Genomic DNA, 20400 nt, shown 5'->3' on the forward strand with positions numbered 1-20400 from the left:
TTAGTTCAAAGTGAACTTGAAGATTCACTTTAGTCACCTCGAGCCTGAAGTTTCGAGCACCAAATTTATTTGAACCCGAAGTTCAAATTACAAAATCTTAGAACTTGCAGTTCATAAAAAAAAAAAAAAAAAAATCGAACCTGAAGCTTCGATTACACATAATTCATTCATAGTTAATTTGACTTTATGTCAACTCGAACTAGAAGTTTTGAGTAAATTTTCATATGTCGATTGACACATTCTTCTTTATGCCTGCTTAAAGCATTCCACCTTAGAACCTGAAGTTCTAATTGTGCAGACTCGGGCCGTAAGTTTCGAGTATATGGACAATTTATCGAAGAGCTTTAACCTCAAACCTGAAGTTTTGAGGGAATTATATTGACACCAATTTATACGTAAGCAGATACTCAACCATTGGTTTATGACGAATGAGTATGAGTATACCCCAAATTTGTGATCGTGAATTTTGTAATTAAAAAAGATCAGAACCTGTAGTTCCTTGATCCTTAATTACATGAGGACTTGAAGTTCCTCAATGATCAAACTAACTAGATGACCAACTAAAGTCCTTCACTCATAAGTTATGGTCATGAAGTTTAAACTCGGCATTTCAAATATGTCATTTTGGCCAGAAGTTCAAAATGCATTTGATGTTAATATCTACATCAAACAACAATACAGTAATTGAACATCAAATTTTACATGAATAACACGGACCAGAAGCTTCGTGTGTATCTTATGAGATCCACTGTTCAATTTTTGCAAATTTGATTTGTGTCATCTTCAAACTTATATTTTGAGTGATTTCCAGGCAATGCAATTTTATCCATGGTGTCCAGAAAAATTATTAAGGCTTATGCTTATGAGGCTAATATAACAACATCTCAGATCTTACATATCTGATTGATGGCTCCAGAAGAGCACACATTATTGTCTTTTTGCATCCTGTGCCCCCAATATTACCAGAGATGTATAATCTCTCCCTCTTATAAAACTCATTGATAAGAAAGCCGATTGACATGGCTATACCATGAAATGCCACCAGAAGTGGATCATGGCAAGAGAAAAATCATGAGTCAATGCAAATACTGCCCTAACATCCACACATGTGAGGAAATTAAAAATGGGGCGTGTGTCACCTATGGTACACATTTGAGTATATCATTCTGGCCTGCAATTCAAAATGCATTTGGTCCATTCCAATTGTTAATATTTCACAATTGATGTTTACTCAAGCTAAGATAACACTCATATCATGAGTTGTAGATCTTGATTTATGGCTCCCAATGAGCTACTATCATGTTACCGAATTTGAAATATTGTTGCATTAATTGCTTCCTATATGGTTGGAGAAGCCTTTATGCCATCGATCGGATATATACTGTATCGAATTTTCACAGTAAATTGAGGCATATATGTAATGTCATGAACCAGAAGTTCATTGAACCAAATACACTATTTGACATGATCGATTACGTCATCTTTTGTCTACCATGTTGCGTGGAATCACTTACAAGTTTGATGACTGCTAATCTTACTCATAAGCAGATCGTTTATTTACAGCATATTTGCAAGTTGTCACTTTAATGAGACATTCCTCTTGCAATGAGGGGGAGAAAGATTGTTCCTGAAGAACGACATGAATTGGTGTGAGATATTTATCCACCATCTCAATTTGATCTTGAGAAATATCTAAGCTAGTGATTTGATAAAAGATAGTGACAAAATTATATGCTAAATGCAAAGGCATCTGCCTGGGTTAAAGTCCCAGAGACCAACCATATTAATACAAACAATGTAGACTCCATTTGATTTGTGGGATGCAAGTGTATCCAATTGACATGATTCTCCTGAAGAGAATGTCATTAAACAATATCACAACTCCTAATATGGCTACACATACAGAGGGTGTAGGTATGCCATTAGGAAATGATGTCTTAGTGATACAATAATAAATCAATATGGTTGATGCTAATGAATGAAGCATGTTTTGACCTAAATCTTGGTTTGGGCTCGCCACCAACCAATGAGCATCTTCACTTCAAAGAAAGTGATAGATTTTTGAATGCATCTTTTGAGCATGGTCAAAATAAGACAGTCTTCCCGCCGTTAGGGGGAGGAAAGACTACTGTCATTTGAATAACGGCGTGAATTTGTGTGGATTATATCCACCAGGTCTAAAGTTTTAAACTCCCAAAAAGGGAAGATCATACAAGCCCTATAGTGCTCGACATGAGGTTATACGTAAAAAGATCCACATTCTACATAATTCATCAATGAGAGATGATTGTCCTAGAAGTGACAATATACGCCCCAGAAGTGGCATGGGTACCCAATATCAATAAGCTTCTTACAGCTAATGCATGCATATAAGAATGTGTGGGATCTATGATTAATGATCATCGATGATAATTTACATATGGTAGCTACCAAAAATCATTAAGGGTTGTATTGACGCTATACCACGTTTCATTATGAATGTCGACAAAGTATATTATTGGCCAAATTGGAAAGAGACAATTCCAATGAAATTGAATATTTGAAACGTAATGAAATACTTAGACCTTTAACCCTACAAGTTACAAAAGGGTATTTACAAAAGTGAAGATAAATCACTATGACACAATGTCTATTTATAGAGACATGAGATTGTGAACATCTTCCCTTATACGAATGACAATTTTCTATAAATACAGTGTTACATATAGCTATTATATTGACGAGAGATTTATGGCACGTTGTCATCGTATATTATGAAGATCTTAAAGACACATTGCTAAAAGCAAAATCTCCAAAGTAAAGTGTCAGTATAAGCGTATTGCTTATCAATCCTCAAGGGATTCAAATACATGAATGATTCAAACGCAAGTCCATGAAAGGTTGAAAGAGCCTGAAGCTCCCTCATGGAATCAAAGAGTCTACAACTAGCTCATATGTACTCATTTCGTTCTAGTCAACGAGATCTAAATTGCCTTAATGAGTACTATGACGAGACTACTATCGAATTCGAATTATGATTATTGTGTTGCAACATATTCTAACTTTCGCAAAGTTATGAATTACTTAAAGCTCTTGAAGAGCTTATATGAGACATATCAATACACAAAGATATTGATGTGTATGGCTAGGTATGCCATGATGATTTTTCAATGTTTTAAACTATACAAAGTTAAATGTATCAATTTCTTTATATTGTTTAGCTATTACTTTGTGTATGATTTTGAGCATATGAGATTGTTTCTAACTTGATCATATGAGGTATTCCTTTGTTGGTATTGCTTAACCTTTGCAGGTATGAAATTTGTGATGAGCCCCTATATGCAAAGCACACATGGTCTTACTTCGGTGATAGACACATCAAACTACTATACATGGTACATGTAGCTTATCGCATACATAAATGAGGCTTGCAACAATCAGGGGGAGATTTTCATCAAGGGGAGCATCCAGAAGCATGCTACCTGGGACATATGTGCGTTGTGCTCTTTTTGTCCTTCGACCAGGGTTATTTTTGTCCCACTGGGTTTTTGTTACCTGGCAAGGTTTTTAACGAGGCAACAATAAGCGCGTCCAATACCATCATTCATTGGTGGACATCCAAGGGGGAGTGTTGTAAATATTATTATCTATGTGGATGTCCATGTAAATACTCATTAGTTATGTAAACCCTACCTCTATATAAAGGAGGCTAATGAGACTGAATGAGATACTCCTACTTCCTCCCAACTACTCTCTCTGCATATTCTCTCTACTTTATAACAAAACACTAATTTTTTTTTTTTTTTTTTTGAATAGAAATTGATATCATTAGAATCAATAGCCCGGCATTCAGCCAATGGCTAGAGTCTAGCTACACTTACAGAATGATAGCCGGCAAGAAAATCCGGAACCCTAATCTAAGCAAAGCAAACTCATTACAAGTCACTGATAAGCTCGCTATAATTAGCGAACTTATAGACAAAGAAACTCCAAAGTCTTATAGGGCAAAATCATATTCTAACCTCCCATTAGCCAATCACGCAATTGTGGTACCAATAGAAAGTCACTTCCTAGCCAACAAATAGGAGCAACTCCTTATCCATAAGCCGCTTGAACGCCAATCTTGTTCCAGATAATTACCAACTCCCGTAGCAGTCTTGATCCGAAACGATTGGTTTTGGACCAAAAGTCGACCTGAAAGCCCAAGAATGTCCACATCTCAGGCCAGGTCCACCTTCATCACTAAGTGACAAATGAGGGTGGTAAAACACCCTCCCTACTGGCCCATAACAGAAAGCCCAACAACTCAAACTTGAGCCCAGGCCCAAAGACCCAAACCCAACTCTGAGTAAAGTGAGCAGCAACCCAATTCTGCTGTCGCCCCATCACCGCCGTCGCCAATCTCTCCGGCGGCCGGCCTCTCCAGCACTGCATCACAGTTCCCGGGTCCGCTGCCTCTCTGCTACACGCCGACAATCAGACCCAGTCGGACTTGGGCTCAGTCTCCGCCCACCAACCAAGGAAGCACCAAGGCTGAGCTGCTTCTCAAATCAATAGAACACCGACAATCCGACAAAGTGTCAATCTGAACCCGACGCTACACACCGATGACACTCGGCCAATAAGATCGGCAACCGTCTGGATCTGCCGTCACCAGAAGCAAAACGCTCCTAATCACTGAGCCCAAACCAAAGGCGTCGATCTGCCTCCTATGCGCTACAAACTAGCCGCCGCTCCCACACGCCGCCAAATAAACAAAACCTGCGCGTGCACTCTCTTTTCAACCAAGCCCCGAAGAATCACCACGACGAGACGATGCTCTCTCTGCTAGATCCGACAGGTTTGGCCTGAAGCCGCCGCCGCCGCTTTCTCTGCTCAGCTCTAGGGTTTCTAGGCTGCTGGGTCTCGTAAGAAAAACACTAATAATAGGAGAACAAGTAGAGAAATTATTTTCCATATGATATGGACTCTCGTGTTTCAATAAAAAGTGTTTCAATAAAAAGTAGATATAAGAGAAATTATTTTCTTGTTCACACAAATATCATGTTTCGTACTTTCGTTTGATGTAGTAATGTTCTTTTTAACCGTCAGATATTAGAGGAATAAAGATTTACATATTTTAAGATAAAATATTTTATTACTGAAACCACTTTGTTTGTGTAACACAGATTATGCGTAAGAGTTTCTTTGTTGGTAGTTCAATTATTTATTTATATAGGTAGATACGCTTTCAAGTAAAGATTAATTATCTAGAAATAAGTAGTGATCGAAAATGACCTACCTATAACAAATTCAATCAGATTATCAAGTTGTTTTTATTAAAAAAAAAAAAAACGAAGAAGTTAAGTGTTGTATCCATTTAACACTGCAAAATTGTTAATTTACAAAGTTACTTAGGTTTATCTGAGGAGTAATATCTGTTTTGTAACACACAAAAAAATGGTAATTGATTATCAACTCTTCTTCGTTGGACACCTATGTATATAGTGGGAAAAAACCGATGCAGATCATAACAAGCCGTGCAGCAACCACAAAGCCATGGTGGAACTAATTAGCACCATCACCCGGACCGTCGGTTTTTGCCCCAAAATATTGCCGGCGGCGGAGGATGTTGGTCCAAAACCACCACCATCATCATCAGTACGAGGCGGTGAATTATCTATTGGTATGTCACCTAGATTGGCACAAGCAAGAGCCTTAGTCACGCGAGTAAGTCTCGGCTTGACATTATTACACTCGGACGTGATTTTGTCTTTTTCGTCACCACTGTACGTGAGATCAATATCGGACAGCTCCACATTCCGGCACGGCGCGCTGTGACTACAGTCCAGCTTGACGGCTACCGGAGATGAAGACGAGCCCCTGATATTCTTGAACCTCACATCACTGATCTGTACTTTGGATGGAATCATTAGCTTACACGACTTGCCTTTGTCGCAGTAGTTCTGGTTAATGAGGATAGGGTTCTTCACATTCACCATGATCATGTCCTGGAAGAGTATATCCCAAGCAACGCTTGTTGCCGGAGAATTGGGCCATGTCTTGATTCTCGCGCCGTTGGTTGTGCCGGTAAGCGTGCAGTTCTTGACCGTGATGCCGACCACCGGCTGTTCATCTGGATACTTTCCTAGACTGCCTATGCTTATTCCATGACCTGGTCCGCAAGCAATGTTGGACACTAGGATTTGGTTGGAGCCATCGCCAATTGAAACACAATCGTCACCAGTTGCAATGTAGGAGTCGGAGACTGTGATCTTGGTCGAACTGGAGATGTGGATTCCGTCGGTGTTAGGACTATCTTCGGGTGCTGTGATGGTGAGCCGTTGGAATGCAACGTTGTTGCAGTCGTGAACACCAATGTGGAACTTTGCACTGTCCATAAAAGTTATGTCGCTAATTATGGAATTGTTGACGGTTTTGAACTTAATATCGACTGGAGTAGAGTCATGGTGCTCCTTCCAAGAATGTGCTCCTTGTCCGTCAAAAGTTCCACCGCCGGACAAGGTGAGCATGTCCAAGTTCTTAAACTGAACCCAAGAGTCATCGAGTTGGCTCCGGTCTTTTGGAGCCTGCAATGTTCCTTGGAGCTGAAACTGAATAGGAGCCTTACAAGGACCTTCAAATGTTGCTTGTTGTAATAACTCGTACGTTCCCCTTGGAACAAGGACTGTACTCGTCGACATTGATGCACACGCATCTGTCCACGACATTGTCATTGCCTTTGAAATATCCGAGTCGGGCTTTCCACCATATTTTGAGCTTGTCACATCAAAGACATTGGATTGATCAGCTACAACGGTGAATGCTAACAATGAGAGCAAAAGTTTGCCAAAATATATGTTGGTCGATTTCATACTTTGCTAGCTAGCTGCTTCTTAATTTGTTTATGGTTGTTTATGCCATACTAGTAAGATGTTTGTTTATTTATAGGAATGAAGCATAAATTCCTAATCCTTTTAGAAACCCGGCATTTATAGGAATGAACATAAGTAACAGAAAGGCAAGTAGTTGTTTTTCCTAGTAGGAAATACTGAAATAGGAATGAACATGAGCATGAACATAAGTAACAGAAAGGCAAGTAGTTGTTTTTCCTACTAGGAAAATAGGAATGAACATTAGGAATTTCCTTTTAGAAACCACGCATTTATAGGAATGAACGTAAGTAACAGAAAGGCAAGTAGTTGTTTTTCCTAGTAGGAATTGGTAACATTTTCACTTCTTCTGTTTTGCCAAGACCTATTCCTGGTGCTCCCAGGTAACAGTCTATAGTTGTAGATTTTTATTCTCTCTATAGTGCATTATTGTGTTTTCTCAACTTCTATATGCTTAACAAAGCAGGGGGAGCGCTCATCTTGCTCTTGTGAACTGGCTTTGCGTAGATGAAAGCAGTACGCCTTGACTATTACCATTTTTGGTTGAAGCCTTAGACTAGGCGGTGTACATTCTATAGGTTTTAGTCTGCTTTTGTTGCTTTAAGCTCCAACCAGTATGAGAAACCGGCTTTCTTAGATTTCTATCAATACCAGCAGTATGCAGCAATGACTTGTGGTTGCCATGAGGAAGATGAAAGCAGAGTCGAGATTTTAAGTCTTTTGGAGTTGAAGCGATTCTGTGTTCGAGTTTCTACTTAAATTGATAGCTAGTTCCTTAACCATTCAAGTTTATAGTCTAATGATTGTGCAGCAGATACCACGAGCCAAAGAAGAGAGTCTGCCTGCGTATCTTGATCAAGGGCCTTGATGGGGTTTTTGTTTTGGGGTCGAAAGAAAGGACAAAGGAGAGACGGGAAAACAGTGGTTAAGAACGAGGCGGCCAATCCAGGTTGGCTTTCCTTTTCATTTGGGTTCGTCAGCAATTTGCATCAGCTGAATTGCCATAGGGTTTAAGAAGCCAAGACATTATGGTGAATTTCAGAGGCATATAAGTATATAACCAAGGAAGAGTCAGACCAAAAAAAAAAAAGCCAAGAGCGGAAAGAGACAGATTACAATATGCCACATCTTGCGAGTTCTTCCTGAAGAGTATGACGAAGACAAAAAAAAAAGAGTTGAGAACAAACTTGAATTCCAGAGACGGTCTCTTTCTGAATTCTCAGAATCTAAATGGATACAATGGCACTTCTATAATATAATTGGTGAAATAAACAAGGCTCAATTTTCTAATCCATACCACTGAGAGATTGAAAATTGGACAACCCCCAAGTGAGCACAGACCCAAGAACACTTTCATATGTTCATAACAAAGATACCGATAGCCTCAAAAGTCAAAACTGCTCAAACATTTCCAAAGCCTTTTTTTTTTTTAGACATGTACTGAATATAAACATGCATCTACTAGTAATTCCTAGCTACAAAACTTTACGAGTACTGTGATCTGGCTTTAATCAATCCCAGCAAAACCCTGCCAAGTCACTCATAAGAAACTTACTAGGAGGAAGACTGATATTCTCACCATTTCCAGGACAATGCACAGGAGGATCAACTATGTCACTCCTACCAACAAACAACTGATCCAAACCATCAAATATGTCATTGTCCACAAATCCCAAATTCATAAATCCCCAAACTTCGGTTCTTATTGGTGACAATATTGACACTTCAGTAAATTTCAAATTGAAATGCTCTTCTTCAGAAAGCGGTTGAACAGAGCCTTCTTCAGCAATTATTGCTGAAAATATTGGCACTTCAGGAAATTTCAAAACAGATAGCTTTTCTTCGGAAAGTGGTTGCATGTAGCCTTCTTCAGCACTTATTGCTGATGATATTGGCACTTCAGAAAATTTCAAATTGGATAGCTCTTCTTCGGAAAGCGGTTGCACAGAGCCTTCTGGCTGAAAAACCTCCCCATTGGAGACTCGAATACCAAGTGCAGCTTTACTAGGAGGTATATCAAGCACAGATGATGGTGATGGATGACAAAACAAACTTGCGGTCTCTTCATATGAAAAGGTTTCATTAGCAGCAGCAGCTACTGATGAATCCTGACTCTCCCTCAATAAATGAAAGCTTTGACACTCAAACTGATGATTGCTCTCAACTGTTAAATGAGAACTCTTAAACGCCTCATTTGATAATTGCAAGTCCTTATATTCAGTCTTTCTCTTTAACTCTAACTTCATGTTATCAAACAGAAGCCTCCTATTTTGATAAGCAACAGAAGCCTCCTCTGCAGTATCAAAAGTGCCAATCCACTCCCGTACCCCTCGAAACGGATCACGAATCTCTGCAGCATATTTACCCCATTTTCTACGCCGAACTCCCTTATATATAGAATAGGATCTATGATTTTTCTTACTGCCATCAGATTTATTGGTATTACCAATTCTACCTCCAGACACACATGATTCATCTTGCATGCCACCAACCACAATCTCCGAAACAAATACCTTCTTTCTGGGCACAGATTGATACTCATTAGCATTACATTGCTCATCATCTTCACTCGAAGAATCAGTAGCATAGGGATCAGTGTACATAATTCGAACTTTCTTCTTGAAACTTGTATCCTCTTCTTTTCTTGGTTGCTTTGCCATCAGTTTCTTACAACACATATCTTGATTCAAGACTTGGGTTCTAATCCCCGGCATTTTTAAAATCTAAAATGCTAAACCCCAAATGAAGCTGCAAAAACCCAAACTTGCAAAAAAAAAATTGAGTATCAAGAAATACCCAAAACCCTGAAACACAGTGAACATGAAAATTGCGGTCTGAAATAGTACCCAGAGCACTTCACTCCAGAACAATTCCTGTATCAAGATTACAAAAGTAAACAAATAAATCAAAGCAAACAACAAAACCAACCACACATAAAAAAAAAATGTAAACCCATCAAACCCAAATTTACAAACTTTGATCACAAAAACATTCATTCAAACACTGAACATGATACAGTGAATTAAACCCTGCCAAGGTTTTAAACCCACATACCTCTTTCATTCTCAAAAAAAAAAAAAAAACCCCCACATACCTCTTTGATCGAAACGGCCTGTAAGAAACAGGGGAGCTTTGACTGTGAGCCCAAAACTGCATGCAAAAGGTGGAGACTTTATGAACGAGAGAGTGATCAGAACAAATCAAAAGCTTCTTCGGAGCTCCCTTCAAGATATCAAATCCAGACGACATAAATCCTCAGTGTCAACCCCCTTCTCTGTTTTCACAAAGGAAAACTCCTCTCCAAGAGAAACAACAAAAGGAAAGAATCTGCAATTGATATTTAACAAGGAAACCAAAAGTTGCCAGAAAAATTAAGGAACCGGGAATCAAAAAAGGCAGCAAAACTTTCAAAGATTTTGTGTCCCAAAAGTAGTCAAGAATTACAAAAAAAAAATCAGATGAAATAAAAAGATGGGAAAGCTTGATTCTTACTCAAGGTTTTATGCTGATGATGATTCTGGTTTCTTCTTCGTTTTGTGGGGTTTATCTCTTTGAAAGAGTCCCACTCCCACTCCCTCTCACACACACACTCATAACAGTGTTTGTGTCACTCTTTTCCTCTGTACTGTGTCTCAGTTTTTTTGCTCACTAGGGACTAAAATGCCCAGTGGCCATTTACGAGGGCAGGGACAACGACAAAGTGGGTAACGGCTTTGGTTTGGTTCTGCGTTACAGTTCAGCTTTTTTTACTGTAATAACTAATAAGACACTCCTTTAAAGAGGGGTGTATATGTCTTTTCGAGATTAATTTGAAGGATGTTTTGGGCCGTCGGAGTTTTCTCGGATTGTTGAGAAGGGCTCTGTCATAGAATGGGCCAGTGGAGTTGCAAGGCGTAATCAAATTTTTGGTGCCAGTGAGTTTCTCAACTCATCTAACCCAGCCCATGCTGATGCTATGTTTCCTTTGCTCTAAAATCATTATTAAAAGGATTAAATTCAGTTTAGTCCTTTGAACTTTAGGGCTAAAATCACTTTGGTCCCTGACTTTTTTTTTTAATCACGATGGTCCCTGCACTTCCAAATTACATCAACCTAGTCCAAAATTTGACTTTGACTCGAAAGATGACGTCATGTGCTGAGTTGGAGCCGACATAGGGGCCCACTTTTCTGATTTTAAACACCCAAAGAAGGGCAAAATGGTCATTTCTAATTTAATTTAATTTCTTCTTTTTTTCCTATTTTTTCTCTTCATTTTCTCTCTTTTCTTCTCTCTCTCTTGCGCTCTCTCTCTCTGACTCTCTCTTCCTCTCTGCAAAACCCAAAACCCGATCTGAGCCATGATCTCTGCCCTCCTCCTTCTCCTCCTTTCCTCTACACCCGCCTCTCCCACTCCCATTCCCACCACTTCAACTACCGCCACCAAACCCCCATCTCCCAAAACGACGACGTTTCCCTCTCCAACCCCCTCATCTCCGAGGTAATCACCGCCGCCGTCACCACCATCCCCGCTGATGACACACCGGTGGCCACAACTTCCTCTCGACACCGCTCTCATCCCACTTTGGTTTTCACAGAAGAGCTCCGGTGAAAGAGAATCGAAGCCCGAAAGCTTCTCAGGTTCGCCGGCAAATTTTTCGATTCCGGCCAGTTCGTGACGTCTCACCGATAGCCGAAGCTTCCTCTCGATATCGTGGACATCCCTATGGTGTCGGATTGTCCCAAAAACGAAGCATGAGTGAGAATCGAAAGAGATGGTGAAGGGGTTTCACGGTGAGTTTTCTTCCTTTTCCGGCTACCTTTGGTTTCAACTCGAGGTATGGAACACGATTTGACGAAATGGGTTTTGCTTATTATGCTTTGTAATGAAGCCAGAGTGTGAAGGATTCATGCTTTGTTTATATATGTATGCAGGGCTTGAAAAATTTGTTCAAGGAAAGAAAAATGACCAACCAAAATGTGCTTATTTCCAATGTCAAAGGCGTGGCTGTGGCTGTTGCTGCCATGAAGAATCAGTCTGTGTTCTCTTCATCGGTGGCGAATTCCATGATCGAATCAGGAGGAGGAGGCGGGTGTAATTTCACCATTCCCAGGAGTATTAAGCTCTTGAAGGTTGAGACTGCAGAGGTTGGTGGTGGTGGTGGAGCTGCCCGAGTCAATGCTTGTATGGCAGGATCTGATCCTGAGTCTTTGGATTTGCAGGTTCTGAGTGATCCACAGAAAAGAGCAATCTATGATCAGTATGGTGAAGAAGGCCTTAAAGGCGGCATTCCGCCTCCAGATGCTGGGGGGCCTGGTGGTGCCACATATTTCCAAACTGGAGATGGTCCAAATGTGTTTAGATTCAACCCCAGGAATGCCAACGACATTTTTGCGGAGATCTTCGGGTTCTCTAGCCCGATGGGTGGTGGAATGGGAGGAGGTGGTTATGGTAATGGCATGAGGGGTGGAAGATCATCCTTTGGTGGAATGTTTAGGGATGACATGTTTAGTTCTTTTGGAGAAGGAAAAATGTATGGTCTGTGTAGGGGAAGATAGGGGGCAAAGCTTCAGCATTTGGTCGCTCTTAGTCTCAGCACACCCTCCTTTTGCAGAGAGGAAGAGAGAGAGAAGAAAAGAGAGAAAATGAAGAGAAAAAATAGGAAAAAAAAAAGAAATTAAATTAAATTAGAAATGACCATTTTGCCCTTCTTTGGGTGTTTAAAATCAGAAAAGTGGGCCCCTATGTCGGCTCCAACTCAGCACATGACGTCATCTTTCGAGTCAAAGTCAAATTTTGGACTAGATTGATGTAATTTGGAAGTGCAGGGACCATCGTGATTAAAAAAAAAGTCAGGGACCAAAGTGATTTTAGCCCTAAAGTTCAAGGCATTACACTGAATTTAGTCCTTATTAAAATTCATATATAAAAGATTTAGCTTTTGAAAGTGACTGTCCTCTCGGGAACAAACATAATAGTACTAGCAAGTGATTGTCAATATCCCAATATCAATTCGTCGAGTCTAGTACTTTAATTGAGACGTTTCGAGTTCGATTTTTGTAGTTATTTATAAGTTGTTGTATGATATTAAAAGAAAAAAAATAAGGAGACATTTTGAGTTCAACTCTTGTAAATACTTATAATTTGTTGCATCATACCAAAAGAAAAAAATAAGAAAACGTTCCGAGTTCGACTCTTGTAATTGCTTATAATTTGTTGCATGATACCAAAAGAAAAAAAATAAGAAAAACACTCCTAGTTTGACTCTTGTAATTGCTTATAAGTTGTTGTATGATACCCAAAACAAAAAAAATGCAAATCTCGAAAATAGGTCAAAAGGTAAAAACAAGCCAGGCGCTCTCTCTCCCCTCGCACTGAAAACTAGGGCTAGGGTTTTTGAAGTAGTTTTAACTAAATCAATCATGAATTCTGTTCATCCCATGGCCGGCCATCTCGCCTCTTCTCTCGCAAGCGCTAAGAGCAAGAAGCAAGTAGATCTGCGACCGTCGAATGGGATGGGTTTGCGACTCTCTAAGGTTTTTATGGTGGGGAAATTTTGACCGCAAGGGAATTCAAGGTAAGGTCGTTTCTAGGTATGTTTCGTAATGCATGAAGGGTGAATTGTACTCTGCAAGAGGAATAGGCAGAGGGACACCGTGTTCTCTTCACTTTTTTGGATCCAACTGATCGAGATCAAATCTGAAAAGGAGCACCGTGGGATTTTAACCGAGCTCCGGTGGCTTTGGCTACTTATGATGATGTCCCCCCAGTGGAGTCGCTGCCACTGGTGAAGGCATCCTATTGGATCATGATGCAGGAAATACCTCCGATTTTTTTATACGAAAGGATTATGATGATGATAGGTTGCACGCTTTGAGATTTTCCAGAAATCGACAAATCAGGTTGTCATATTAGTAAGTATCAGATTCAGGTCGAAATCCCGTTCACTCGACCGCTCTTGTTACAACGCTGGTACTGGGTCAAGGATAAGGTTGAGTTTTTGCGTAAGTTCAAAAACAATAAACTTTTTGGGCGCTGTGGTATCTGTGGTTTAGTTGCCCATGTTGGTTTACCATGCTCAGGGTTGACTTTGAATGAAGAAGACGATGAGAGAACTATTCTGGGTGATTCCTCGATGCAACAGGAGGTTCTGGAGGTGTTGGCAAGCTGGGGGACGCAATTAGCTCGACCCAGTTCTAGCAGCTATATAGCAGGATCAATGCGGCTCTTCAAACTAGGATATCGGTCAATAGTCAAATCCTAGTCTTTAGAACATAAGTATCAAACCCAAAGAAACTGAAGTTGAGTTTGGAGGTGGGGAAGAAGAATCTGGAAATGGCAGAGATGAGTTTGATTCCATTATAACAAGAGGTCAAGAAGAAGCGAGGTCGACCAGCGGGAAGCAGAAACAGGCTTGCCTTATGGTATGACTGCCAAGATGAAGGTACTGCAACCTTATGGGGCAGTTGACAAGAAGAAGAAGGTCAAGAGAATTTTGCAGGCCAAGCTGGACAATGCTGATGGTGCATCAAGCTCGAGCTCTCGAGGAAATGAGCTAGCCCTTTTTAAATATTTTTTGTAGTAGGTGATATGCCTATTATAGAAGGAATAGCTTCTAGAAGTTTTTTGAGATGTGTCTAGCTTCATACTTGTACCACTATTGTGTGTTGACAAGTAAGGGATATATGAATGATTTTGTCTTAGGGAGCGAGGTTTTTCTTTTGCTAGACTAGCCTTGCTTAAATGCGAGCGTCCCTTTAGACCATAATGAGTTTTATGCATATGCTTAGATAGGATTTACTGAGTTTTTTCAGATTCTTGTGTAAGAGCAAGTTCACCCGTTGGGTCACCAGGGCAGGAAACTATTCACTGCCACTGGATCTTTGCTTCCACCCGTTGGGTCAGGGTCACCAATCAGTTACTGTTCATTGAATATTTTATTAATTTTTTTTTGGAAAATGAGAAATGTATGATGTAAATAAATAGTATTGATAAACAATTTGAAAATGCAACCAAATAAAATTTTATTGGTAGACAAATTATATGTCCACCGACACTTTTTTTTTTTTTAACTCCACCGACAAAGTTTTTGAAAAGTGTGAAATTTTTTTAACTCCACCGACACTTTTATGTGTGAAAAATTTCAATAAATAGACATGGTGTTTTCAGTACATACACACACCATCCGAGCTTAACAAACCTTCACCCTTTTCATATCTCTAGCATTACATATTTCCTAAATTTCCCTCGTTTCAATGAATAGGTTGTGAGATCAAATTCGACGGTCTCAGGATGAAGATGATGAAGAGATGATGGCCACCAACGCCATTATCATCGCTGCAGTCGTAGAAAAATCTGGAAACCAACACCGAGGGAGCGGTTCTCATCCGGGTCGTGCACCAAATGAGGAACGACTTAGAGAAGAAAGGGGCAAAGGTATGTTGGCCGACTACTTTGTCGACCGGCCAGTGTTCAAAGATTGGGAGTTCCGAACACGTTACAGGATGAGTCTCAATCTCTTCAAGCATATATCTACTGACCTTTGCCAGTATGATCGTTACTTTGTTCAAAGGTCAGATGCTACCGGCAAAGTCGGACTGCTTCTGGAGCAGAAGATGACAGCTGCCTTGCGAATGCTTGGTTACTGTGTAGGGGCAGATCAATGTGCTGAGTATTGTCAGATGGCGAAATCCAACTCCGTCGCAGCCCTTCAGCGATTTACACGAGGAATTGTTGATCTTTACTCAGCAGAATACCTCCGCGCTCCTACTGCTGCTGACCTCAGACGACTTCTTGCCAAAGATGAGAGGAGAGGTTTTCCAGGAATGATTGGGAGCATCGACTGTATGCATTGGCAATGGAAGAATTGTCCGACAGGTTGGGCTGGAGAATATAGTGGTAGGAAACAGATCCCCACTATCATCCTGGAAGTAGTCGCATCTTACGACACCTGGATTTGGCACACATTCTTTGGAATGCCTGGGTCCTTCAACGACCTCAACGTCTTGGCAAAGTCTCCGTTGTTTGATGAGCTTACCGCCGGTAGAGCACCTCTGATCCAATTCCAAGTTAACAACAGATTTCACAGTTTAAGGTACTATCTCGCTAACGGGATTTATCCTCGATGGGCGACTTTCTTGAAAACAATTCGAAATCCTACACGCCCTAAGGAAATCGAGTTTGCAAAGGCTCAAGAGGGGTATAGGAAGGATGTAGAAAAATGTTTTGGTATATTACAGTCATGGTTTGGTATTGTTAGAGGAGCTGCTCGTGAGTGGCATAAAGAGGACCTTCGATATATAATGTTGATTTGTATTATATTACACAACATGATTGTCGAGGATGAACGACCTGAAGACAGCGATGATGAGTTAGAGTCCGACGATGAAGAGGATAACAATATGAGGCCCAGGATTGCTGAGGTATGGGAGGGACCAACCGGTAGAGACTTTGATCATGTTGGTAGAGATGCTCATCATATGAACGGATTCATGGACCGCCACCAACAAATTAGATCTGAGCACAGTCACGCCAACCTTCAGGAAGACCTCATTCAACACTTTTGGGAATTTCAAGGCAACAGGCGTATCTAGATCTATTATTTGTGTGTGTTTTCATTTAGTTTTTATGTTTTTAATTATGTTTGTGTGGTTTTCATTTAGTTTTTATATTTTTAATTATGTTTGTGTGGTTTCATTTAGCTTTTCATTTGTAAGGGTATTATTCAAATAAATTTTCATTTCATCAATCTAATATTACATAAGTGAAAAACCAAGCATTGGAATCATAACAATACAATTATTTAAAATATATAACTCCCTAATTTTCCTAATCTTCATCTTCATTAGGAATCCAATTTGTGTTTGTGGGGTCATCCATATGGTTGGGGTTGGTGGATTCACCCGAAGAGAAAGGTGGGGAAGGGACTCCACCGGTGAATGGTGATTGTGGATAGCCACCGGTGAATGGTGTTTGTGGGAAGCCACCGGTGAATGTTGGTTGTGGAAAACCACCGGGGAAATGAGATTGTGGATAATACCCACCGGGGAATGGTGGTTGTGGATAGCCACCGGGGAAAGGAGGTGGTGGATAATATCCACCGATGAATTTTGGTTGTGGGATGTTAGATCCACGGGTTGCATCTTCATCTTCTTTCTCCGCAATTTTTTTTTGTTTTCTTTGCCAGTAATTCTTTTTGGTTAGCGTCATCTTACTTGTGTCCATCTCCATAATACGCTCTTCCCTCTCTTGAATTTTGAATTCCCTCTCTTGAATATCCAATTGCAAGCGTATATAATCTCGTTGTTGTTGGTCATTGAGATGTCGAGCATATTCCTCATCACGTTTCTCCTTGGTAGACAGCATTGATGTTTGATTGGTTGCTATAGTCTCCACAGCGGCTGTCAGAGGACTGGAATCATTAGATGTTTTCTTTCCTTTCCGAATAGCTTCTTTGGCAGCCTTCTTTCCTTGAGGCCTCACCGAAGGATTGGGAGTTGCATCAGCATTTACCTCATCTGCATCTATGTCCAACTGGACATGAGAATCAGGAACGGATTGTTGTGTGTGCATCCGTTCAGTTCCTCCCCTGGAGGTTCCTCCAGCCGAAGAGGAATGGTTTGGAATGTCACCAAATTGTTGAAACCCCTTAACAATCTCGTAACATTCTAAACTAATGAAATCACCTTTTTTTTGTTTTCCTTTCGATTTGGTCATCGCAGCTCTCCACAAATCTTGTGCTTGACGTCGCTATTTAATTTAAACAAAAAAAATATAAATCTATTAGTACAAATATAAACGAGGTACAAAGGATCAACTATTTAAATCCACCTACTAACTTTAAGTATAAGGTGAGTATAATGTATAATTAAAATAAATTGAAGTCTAAAGTATGATTATGAAGTACTAATTTGAAGTATAATTATCAACTAAATTTTAATATATCAACTAATAGGGTCAGGATCCTGGGACACACAATTTTACACAATTTTTTACACTGTTTCTAAGCCCTTAAGATTAAAACCATTCAATGGCTCGGATTAATTTTGTGAATAATGTTAACATACCAGAAGATGATTGGACAAATAACGTGGCATCAAATTAATTAAAGAAATTAGATTAAACTTTTCTTTTTATAAGGAGCCATAAAATGAAAAAAAAAATGCAATTAGATGAACAGAAGAACACGATTAGAAAAAAAAGTAAAGGAACAATGAAGAAACCTAGCATAGCTTCATCGTCTTCTCCAAGGTCCAAGTATTGAAATCAATACAACTTAATTTCCTAAGATATTACAATATTCTATTGTAGGATCTGTCTTCCGTTTGGTGGGAATTTTGACACTTTATTTCATGATTATGATCATGATGGAGCAGGAGGATCAACTGGAGAGCATTTGCATAGTCTTTTGGTTAATTAATTTCTCAATTAGTTTGGGATCTTCGAATTCCCTTCCAAAAGATTTGAACCCAACTCTAGGTTGATGATGGATGTTAAGTTCCCAATGGAACATGAAATTTCACCGTGAAAGGCATTGGTAGAAAGCATTAAGGACTCAAGATGGTTCAAACTATACAACCACTTAGGTATTGGAAGATTAAGAAATTTCATGGAGATATCAATTTCCTTAACGGTGCGTTTGGATGAGAAAATTATGAAATCCATAGGAATTTATAAATGATGGAATCTTTAACTCCATCAATCTAAAATTCCATTAATTGCAATTTCTGTTGTTTGGTTGTATCTATTTAAGATTTGAAATGTGTAATAAATTAAGAAAGTTTAAAACAAATAAAAAAATAAAATAGAAAAAAACCTTGTTTTGGAAATGAAAATTGAATACTGCAAAGGAATTCATAAATGACACCTATTTTGGTGGAAATTGAAGTCGGGAATTTAAATAATGAATTCATTCGTTTTTTTCCACAGAGAAATTTAAAATTTCCAATCTGATAATGCCAAACGAGGGAATTAGCTTGTATGAATTATGAAATCCTCACTTTCAATTAAATTCCATCATTTTTTCCCTCATCCAAACACACTCTAAGAGACGTGATATTGTGTCGACTCCTGGAAATAGGACCTTGGAACTCGCAGCGCTTTGGATGAAGATAAACTAGATTTCTAAGACTGAAAACCCACCTTGGCATCACAGAATAAAACATGTTGTAAGAAAGATCGAGGATGGCAAGCGAAGTAAAATTGAGCGGAACATGTTTATCAGTAGCAGCCAATGATCAGATGCTTTTCTAAAAGAAACGTATAAACAATAGAATTCCATAGTCTCTTGGGTAATTAAGTTGTCTACAGTTCAATACTTGGACCTTGGAGAAGACGATGGAGATAGAGCTAGGGTTCTTCATTGTTCCTCTTACTTTTTTTCTAATTGTGTTCTTCTGTTCATCTCATTGCAATTTTTTATTTTCCAATTTTATGGCTTGTTATAAAAAGAAAAGTTTAATCTAAACTTTTTGTTTTAATTAATTTGATGCCACGTCATTTGTCCAGTCATCTTCTGGTATGTTGACATCATTCACAAAATTAATTCGAGCCATTGAATGGTTTTAATCTTATGGGTTTAGAAGAAGTGTAAAAAATTGTGTAAAATTGTGTGTCTCAGGATCCTGACCCCAACTAATAATTTAAAGTATAATTATCAACAAAATATTTCAACTAATAATTTAAAGTAAGATGTATCAACTAATTAAATTTTAATATACACTAAAAGAATCATAAAAATTAATATTCGTGTTACACTACAAATTCATACCTCATCAATCATATTCGCACCACTCTTGTACCAACTTTTCGCTTGCCTTAACGCACAATGCCAAGCATAAAGTTCGACTTTCAAGGTTTTCCACCTCCCTTGAAAAGCTTGCAATGATCGGACATATCCATCCCAATTTTCGGCATAGTGTTGGCGTACCTCTATCCATAGATCATCTTTTCTGCGGTCCGTACCCTTTGCCGGATCTTGGCTAACAGCCCTCCAAGACTTGCACAATTGAATGTCTTCATTAGTCTGCCAACGTGTCCAGTCAATGCTTGGATCTCCTATGGGTTCGACAATCGTATTGCCTCGTACGCTCATATTGAAATCAAAAAATTTCGGAAGATGAAAGCTATGAGGAGAAGGAACAAAAAAATTTGAGGAAGAAAGATGATATTTTTGGTGTGAGAAGTAAAATAGGAGGTGAGGTATTTATAGGAAATTTTTGTTATATTTTTTTTTGTTACCGTTGTAATCTAACGGTTACAAAGATTTTTTTTTTTTTTTACCTCTGCAAACCAGGAATTACAGGTCCATAATTATCCACCGTCTGATCCCTTCAATTATCATAAGCAACAGTCCAGATATGTGGACCGTTGCATTCAAATTCCCATGCACAGCCAACGGCTACTTGCCACGTCTCTAGCCGCACGCCACTACACGCCAAAAAATTGGCTAGCACGCTCCTACACGCTTGTCAGTGCTACGTGACAAGCGACTGGGAGCCACTCCAGCTTGTCGGCGCGTCTCCCCTCTCCTCTGCTTTTTGGGCCAGCGTGGCAACCTGGGTTACGGGCTCA

General features: G+C 39.5%; 4 protein-coding genes across 5 annotated transcripts; 2 read left to right on the forward strand and 2 right to left on the reverse strand.

Moving 5' to 3' along the window:
• Positions 1-5486: 5486 nt before the first annotated feature.
• LOC133745024 (exopolygalacturonase-like) lies at positions 5487-6833 on the reverse strand. Its single transcript, XM_062173028.1, has one exon. It carries the CDS (start codon positions 6831-6833, stop codon positions 5487-5489), a length of 1347 nt encoding a protein of 448 aa, XP_062029012.1.
• A 1251-nt stretch (positions 6834-8084) lies between these two features.
• LOC133744037 (ethylene-responsive transcription factor ESR2-like) lies at positions 8085-10499 on the reverse strand. The gene is made up of 3 exons (XM_062172164.1): positions 10344-10499; positions 9946-10178; positions 8085-9724 (listed from the first exon to the last, which is right to left on the reverse strand). The coding sequence occupies exon 3, from the start codon at positions 9563-9565 to the stop codon at positions 8363-8365; it is 1203 nt and encodes a 400-aa protein (XP_062028148.1). The 5' UTR covers positions 9566-9724; positions 9946-10178; positions 10344-10499; the 3' UTR covers positions 8085-8362.
• A 454-nt stretch (positions 10500-10953) lies between these two features.
• On the forward strand, positions 10954-12451 carry LOC133706962 (uncharacterized). 2 transcript variants are annotated; one of them, XM_062132507.1, is made up of 2 exons: positions 10954-11665; positions 11763-12451. In XM_062132507.1, the coding sequence occupies exons 1-2, from the start codon at positions 11603-11605 to the stop codon at positions 12384-12386; spliced, it is 687 nt and encodes a 228-aa protein (XP_061988491.1). In that variant the 5' UTR covers positions 10954-11602; the 3' UTR covers positions 12387-12451. The 2 variants fall into 2 exon arrangements, with proteins under 2 accessions (XP_061988491.1, XP_061988492.1); XM_062132508.1 differs by having other exon boundaries at positions 10958-11621; positions 11763-12449.
• Positions 12452-15140: 2689 nt separating this feature from the next.
• LOC133745025 (uncharacterized) lies at positions 15141-16421 on the forward strand. The gene has a single exon (XM_062173029.1). The coding sequence runs from the start codon at positions 15141-15143 to the stop codon at positions 16419-16421; it is 1281 nt and encodes a 426-aa protein (XP_062029013.1).
• Positions 16422-20400: the final 3979 nt, after the last annotated feature.

The sequence above is a fragment of the Rosa rugosa genome, chromosome 4, assembly GCF_958449725.1.
Source record: "Rosa rugosa chromosome 4, drRosRugo1.1, whole genome shotgun sequence".
NCBI lineage: Eukaryota > Viridiplantae > Streptophyta > Magnoliopsida > Rosales > Rosaceae > Rosa > Rosa rugosa.